This window comes from Toxotes jaculatrix, chromosome 6 (assembly GCF_017976425.1).
Source record: "Toxotes jaculatrix isolate fToxJac2 chromosome 6, fToxJac2.pri, whole genome shotgun sequence".
In the NCBI taxonomy this organism is placed as follows: Eukaryota; Metazoa; Chordata; class Actinopteri; family Toxotidae; genus Toxotes; species Toxotes jaculatrix.
Genome location: NC_054399.1, coordinates 24,903,714 through 24,911,087, shown reverse-complemented (window position 1 = coordinate 24,911,087; position 7,374 = coordinate 24,903,714). Strand labels below are relative to the sequence as shown.

The 7,374-nt window shown below is 44.2% G+C and overlaps 1 protein-coding gene across 1 annotated transcript; it reads right to left on the bottom strand.

Annotated features, from left to right (window-relative positions):
* Nucleotides 1-1,336: 1,336 nt before the first annotated feature.
* Nucleotides 1,337-7,374, bottom strand: diras1a (DIRAS family, GTP-binding RAS-like 1a). Its single transcript, XM_041040517.1, has 4 exons — nucleotides 7,355-7,374; nucleotides 2,759-2,944; nucleotides 2,392-2,562; nucleotides 1,337-1,945 (listed from the first exon to the last, which is right to left on the bottom strand). The coding sequence occupies exons 2-4, from the start codon at nucleotides 2,894-2,896 to the stop codon at nucleotides 1,655-1,657; spliced, it is 600 nt and encodes a 199-aa protein (XP_040896451.1). The 5' UTR covers nucleotides 2,897-2,944; nucleotides 7,355-7,374; the 3' UTR covers nucleotides 1,337-1,654.

Below are 7,374 nucleotides of genomic sequence, written 5' to 3'. Positions count from 1 at the left end.
TGGAGATGTTTCCTAACATGTTTGACTGTTCCTTTAAATCATGTATACAGTTCTGACAGTTGCGTGCTTCCACTGCTGATCCATCAGCAGCCATGTGTTGATGCTAACAGATGTTTTCTCCAGTGAATCTGACTGATGAAAAATGAGCGAAAGGCTGGCTCATCAAAGCCTTTTAAAGTTTCCTGATGTGTTAACACAAGCATGTATGCTATTTCGACTGCGGTCCGTCAGCTCATCAAACCACCTGCTGCTGAAAACACTCACACAACACTGTTCATATGTTTATGTGGAGGGTGAAGACAGTTAGCCTGTACATTGGTGTTCCTCTTATGACAGCAGGAAGCAGAGCTGACTCAGAGCTGAAAAAATCCTGTCGTTTAAGGTCCCAACCACCAAGAAGGGAATCATACTTGAAATGTTATTAGTCTGATTAGATAAAGGAATACTTCACTGTTTTCTTCACTTTTACTGATTGTTGCATTTACGATCAATACCTGGGGGGTGTTCAGTCATCAAGTCTGCCACAGGATGTGGTCACAGATATCCAAAAATTAACTCCCATCTGTCACCAGGGGGCAGAGACCAAACTTCATGTGGTGACTGCTGCTGCTAATTGACCAAAAGAAGTTGGGTTTGATGTTTGTAGCTGTTACCATCTGTTGAAAATTGACATAACAGTAAGTTGATATAACTACAGTTTAGCAATTTGCTGGGCTGATATGAGGATGTTTAATTTTCTGCAGTCATAACAGTGGCCCTTGTTTAGTTTTGTTCTCCAATATAACTTTACATGACATATGTTGTTTGGACATTTGCAAGACAAACATTGACCAAACACAGCACAGACTTTAGCATGCTAAAATATTAGCCCCGTCGGCGTTGGTTGAAGTGTCTGTTTCATTATATTGGGGCTGGTGGTTGCATCTACGGTTCTGCTACCAGACTTGAACCTCACGGGTGCCAACAAAGAGTCAAGTCAGGCTGTTGCTTTCACACTTGCTTTGGGTTTTGTGTCATGTCTCGCAAGTAGATTCATAATGCAGAAAGAGGTGAAAGTGAAGCAAAAACTTGGGTTTGGGTCTCAAATTTGTCTGTACCAGTCAGGTTCAGTCGGGTCTTGAAGACTCACATGCTTCATGTTTGGTCCTTGATTTTTTTTTCCAGTGCAGAACTTGACTTTAACCAGACCAAATGTACTTTCTTAGTAAATACACGCTGTAGTTGGCTGACTTTTGTCTAAACAAGGGTTACATTCAGGATTAGCCCAATATTCACAATAAAATCAGCGGAGTATTCCTTTATTACAGTACTGTTAGTATGATTGTTATCAGTGGTAGTAGCTGAACATGTAAAAGAGTATTTTGGGGCAACAAACACAATCCAGTTCAGGGCCACGAGGACCCCGAGGCCCTGGTATAAATTTTCCAGTTTCCACCATCAGTCAAATCTCATCATGTTGTTCCTCTAGGCTTCAGACAGACAGAGGAGAGCCACCAAAGAAGAAGACCTAACCTCGCTGATTGAGAGTTGTGGTAAGATGGAAGGGGGAGACTCTATGGGAGTCATCGGCAGACCTCCCCCTCTTTCCTCCTGCTGCCTCCTCTGCTGTTTCCACATCTCTACAGCGAGTCCTCTGCTGCTGCTGCTGTTTGCTCTACATGATGCTGCACTTCCCCTTCAGCTTGTCGGCTCGCTTCTGTTTTCCCGATCGCTTGCCGTCGATGCTCAGGCTCATGTCTCTCTTCTTCTCCAGGGCTAGCAGCTCCTGGAACAGTTCCTTCACGTTGGAGTTCGTTTTGGCTGACGTCTCCATGAAGGCACACTTCCAGGCAGTGGCCTGAGCCTCGCCCTCCTTTGTCTCCACCTCGCGTTGGGCTGTCTCATCACTCTTGTTGCCCACGAGCATGATGGGAATGGACTCCACACTGCCCTTGATGGCCAGAACCTGGGGAGACAAGAGGTCAAGTCAGTCAGGACTGTATGTCTGAGTACAAGTTATCTTTATTTATCATTATATAGTATTTATCATTTTATCACGGTTTTTATTCCGATTAGCAAAGCACTTTCTAAGATCCGGTTTGTAACATGCAGAGTCCCCAAGGCCTCAGAAGTTCAACATCTACATGCTCCCAACCACTCAGATTAGGGAAAACAGCAAAATATCTTACCAAAGTTATGCGGACAACACACAGCTTTACAGGAGACTTTTGCTTTTGTCTTTAAAATGCAGTATTAATGTCTTCTAAATGTCTTATTTCTAATGTATTTCCATGTTACATACATTTTTATGAAATGTAACATCAACCTTCAGGGCAAAAGAAGCAAGGTGCTGTAGTGCATCTATTGTTAGACTGTCATCTTCTACTAATCTCCTAAACTGAGGACAGCGACCTGTTGGTAGATGGGTTTGAGCTCCTCCAGTGACTGGCGGCTGGTGATGGAGTAGACCAGGATGAAGGCGTGGCCTTTGGAGATGGACAGACGCTGCATGGCAGGAAACTGGTGACTTCCTGTTGTGTCGGTGATCTGCAGCGTGCAGACGCTCTTGTCACAGCTGATCACCTGCAGAGACGCCACAGAGAGAAAGGGTACTGATCAATAATTCAACAAGGCCGGTATTAACCGGTTCAAGAGCTTTAATAACACACCACAATTCACAGCAGCTGCTTCAACTGTGATGTGTTATTAAAACTCCAGTAAATTCAATCTTTCATGTCAGGCCGAAGGTCAATAAGAGCAAAAAGCATTCATGTCCTACCTGTCTATAAGTGTCCTCTACAGTGGGGATGTAAGTGTCTCTGAAGGTGCCTTTAACAAATCGAAGTACCAGCGAGCTCTTCCCCACCCCACCAGCTCCGAACACCACCACCCTGTAGTCGTTACTCTGCTCCGGCATTCTGGGAGTTGGAATCAGCCTGCTGCTCGGGATAAATCACCTGTTATGCTGAGGAAGAGACGAGAAGAGGAATGTGTTGAAGGCACAAATGAAACAGAAATCAGTCAATGACATACATTTTCAAAATAAAAAACAAGTTTGCTAAGAAAAAGAACTTAAGGTATAAGAAGAGTCTGGCGGTGTTCAGTCTGACAGAATTCAGTACTTTTTGCATCCTCGGTTACATTTTGCAGGGCCTCCTTCTCTGCCTTCTCTGCACTGTAGTTTTCAGCAATTTGGTCAAACCTCATTTTAAGCTGCTGTAAGTTATTGCTCAAGACCTTAGACCGTCTGTCCAAATCTGTACAAACCATTTTTCCTGCCTCCTCAGCCTTGCGCTCAGCAGTGGCATCATGAACAATGAAAGCAGTCATTTTAAGGCTGAGTACCTCTTTCAATAAACTGTTCCTTTCCACCTCCTGAACCTTGAATTCAGTGAGATGCTGGTTGATCATTGTTTCTCTCATAATCTCCCTCTCTGCACGAAGGGCCTTCTCCCTCTCAGTGGCCCTCTGCTGGTCCCTGACTTTCCTTTGGGAAATATTTGCAGTGAATCCTCAGTGGTGGAAACCGAGCTTTAAGAACTCCTTTGTGCCTGTATCAGTTGGTATTTTAAATTGTAACCTAAAAGTACTGTAGTACAGAACTATGGACTGACTGATGCCTTGCGGTGTGTTTTTCTGTATTTCTACTTTTGTGGTATTTATCCTTATTGTTTTTTTTTTTATGTTTGTTTGTTTTATTTTTTTGAGGAGTCCAGTCAAATTTCCCCATGGGGACAGTAAAGTATTTGTCCATCTGAGTCTGCTCTGTGACATTTAAATCTTCAGTGACTGAAACACGTGGACGCTGCATCTAATGAGTGTCTCGTCCTCTCTGAACTCTCTGAGTGTGTTCACAGATAATGTGACGAGTGGGAATGGATTAAAAACATGGAGCGAGGGCCTCAGGGAGTTTCCCAGCATGCAGAGCTGTATTCCCCTGCTCAGAGTGACTAACAAGCATTGATTGGAGCTCTGCATCTCATTAAAGAGGAGAGCTAATGAAAACCAGAAAGGCTTTTTAGGAGGAGGAAACACTGATGAGGAGTTTCAGAAAAGAAAGCCAGTTTTCTGCTCCGACAGAAAGAATGTATATGCACACACTCTGATTTACAACTTTGCACTGAGCTTCTCAAATATAAACAATTTCCCACCGTTTACTGTTTGATATTTTAGCCTAAAATACTGCAAACATCATCAAGCATCACTCACACAGTGACCTTTTGAAAATCAGATAATCTACTCATAATTTATTAAAACTATGAACAAAACCAGTTTGTAAATTAAAGCAAGGACAGATCAGAAAACACTAAAATAAAATGTAACCAGAGAAAAATAAATATCTGTCTGCAATAGAAACCTGATTGAAATAAAGCTGCAGTTCTCTGTGCAGAAGAAATAAAGGCCTGATAAAACTACTTGTCAATATATTGAGCAGAATTAAACATTTTCCTAAGATAAAGAAGGGAGTCTAGTATCTCCCTGTAATAAATCTCCTGATGTTCTCCGAGCTGTCATAGATCCAGACTGTAATAACGTCTGTAGAACAGGAGGTACCATCAGACCATCCGCTTCTCCCTCCCACTGCTTCCTGATGGACGAGCCGAGCCGATAATCTACGCTGAGAGTTCTCCACTGCTCTGGAGAGAAAGGACACCGGACGTCTGAATATAAGACAGTTTTTTCTGATGTTCATGACATCAGATATTTTTTTTGACTGGCGTCTGGAAAATCAGAAAAAATTATTCGGAGAGGAATGAGACTCACTACAGTAGCTGAGTCAGGTGGACAGGAACCTGTCCACACACGTCTGAACCAAGAGATATTCTGCTGTCACACTGTCAAAAGGCTGTGGGACAGTGAGAAAGGCAGCAGGGAATTTTCCTGGGGGAGGACCCCTTAACTCCCCACCCCCACACCAGACACCCGGGGTAAACCCTGCTGTAATCTCCTCTACAGAAATATAATAAATACTAATGTGTCGGTAAAACACCGGGTCTCTGAGGAACTGACTTCAGATCAGCTGCTGGAGCTGCAGCTTCTCCTGACCGACGTCACCGCTCCTTATCGCAACCACAAATTTAGACCGGTGACTAATCAGCAGCTCGTTAATCAATCTGTACAACCAGCAACACACACACACACCTGCCTCCACATACTATCCATTGTGTTTCTTCTTGATGAAACCATGGAAGTATCTGAATGTACTGTGTGTGTATGTGTGTGTGTGTGTGTAGAGTTGTCTGGTTGCCGTGGTGACGGTGACAGAGACAGACAGCAGAGATTTATATGCTCGGAGAGGAGTACAAACATGTCATCATCAGCAGGACCGTTGTCATGGTTACCTGCCTGCCCACATCATCTGACATCACTTCCTGTGCGGAGGCAGGCAGCAGGGAAAACACCGCCGACTGAACAGCTTCAGAAAGACAGAAATAAATCTGCTCTCATCACAGACACGAGTTTAAACAGCGTCAGAAACACACAACGAGATTATCACTATCTTTACAGTTGGTGTTTGTGTTATGACCACACCGACCTGCCTCATAAAACATGAGGAGAGAGCAACTTTAAAAGAAAAGGCTGAAAAACAAACAGGAAGAAAAACAGGCTCCAGAATACTCAGATGAGCTGTAGCTGCAGACTCCAGCCAACGGTCGTCACACACCAGGAGACTAAACTGCTGCATGACGCAAAAATGGAAAGACAAGTTTTCTTATTGTTCTTCGTCTGAGTCCAACTGAGGTCTGAGTTTCCGTAAACTAAATATCCTCAAAGGCTGAGGATATTTAGTCTACTCCGGAGCGGCTGTGCTGGCTAAACTCACTTCATGTGTCAGTGTGACATCTGTGGACACTGTTGTCCCACAGTGAAACACAGAAGTGTAGCCTGAGGGGGAGAAGGGTCCAACTGTGGACCTCATATCTGGGGACAAGAAAGCCTCCATCATACTGACTGGTCTATAAAAAAAATCACACCCCGTTTCCTAATCCTGTTAGTACCACACTACCCCCACCCACCCACCCTGTTTCCCTGAAGTCCTGTCCTGTGCTCAGTGGTGATTTTAAACTCCATTCAGTCTCACGTACTGTATTTCTTCATGCCTCCCTCTCTGAATTATATTTACTACATTGCATGGTAGTGCAGCGTTTCTTGATGAATGCACTTCTTCGTTGCTTTGAGCTCTGCTTTTGTTGAGGGTCTTTGTTGAGCTTGAGCTCTGCAGAATGAGGCTGCAGTGTGTCGGCCTCCATCACGCCATCATTTATTCTCATTTAACATCTGTTAAAAGCTTATGTGCTGCCTGCTTTAAATAAATAGTGTTTTATTAAATCTAACTTGGCTGTGATTTCCCCCTTTTTAGAGGAACAAGAATGTTTTATTGCAGACATGTTGCAGCAATGACTGGAATCCTCATTCTGAGGTGACTGTACGAATCAGTGCCTTAGAGGAGATTTCAAAACATTGAGATACACATTGTGTATTATGATACAACCTAAAAATATTGTATATAATTTATTGGCCATAAAGCTAAACCCTATAATTAACAAGTGGAACCAGATCCAAAGAAACAGTGAGCAGCTCCTGGAAAATGAACTGAACGGATTGTGTTAGTGTTAATGCTAGGTTTTATTTTGGCGGGAGCACCCCGCAAAAAAAAAGCTGAACCTCGGTTTACACACACCACCACAGCCAGTGGACCGCTGTGCAACACCAAGTCTACAGTTTACCTGGCCTAGTCGCCAGTCAATGCCAGGGCTAATGTACATATCAGTCATTCTAAAATCAGAATGTGTCAACTTCACAACACACACACTCACTCACACACTCACACACACACCTACTTGTACATCTATCTTTGTGGAGACACTCACTGACACAATGCATTCCCTAGCCCCTAAACCTGATTCTAACCTGACCCCTAAAACCAGGTCTGAACCCTCAAACAGCCATTTAAAGTTGTAAGGACCGACCAAAATGTCCTCACAAATACAGATGTACATGTATACACACACATACAGCTGACCTGCTGCTTTGTTCTCCCTTTCAATCAGCTGCAGCTCAGACTCATTATCTCCTCGCATCATGTTAATCACTGACTCCGCTCAATAGTAAGGACGGGCGGGGCACGCGCGCCGACGTGCACGCTCGCGAAAACAGTTTGGAGGAACGTGCACGGTCTCTCTCTCTCACATGCGCGCGCGCACACACACACACACGCGGATTAAAATTGAGCCCCAGCTCGATGAAATCAGACCGACTGTGGAGCTGTGCAGCCAGGCTGCGGTCTGCCCTCTACCCGCCATTGGTGTGTGTTAGACGGTGTGAATGTCGGTGATGCTGCCTGTCGGTGTAGGTGTGATGTCAGCGGACTCACCGTGTCTCCGCGGATCCTCT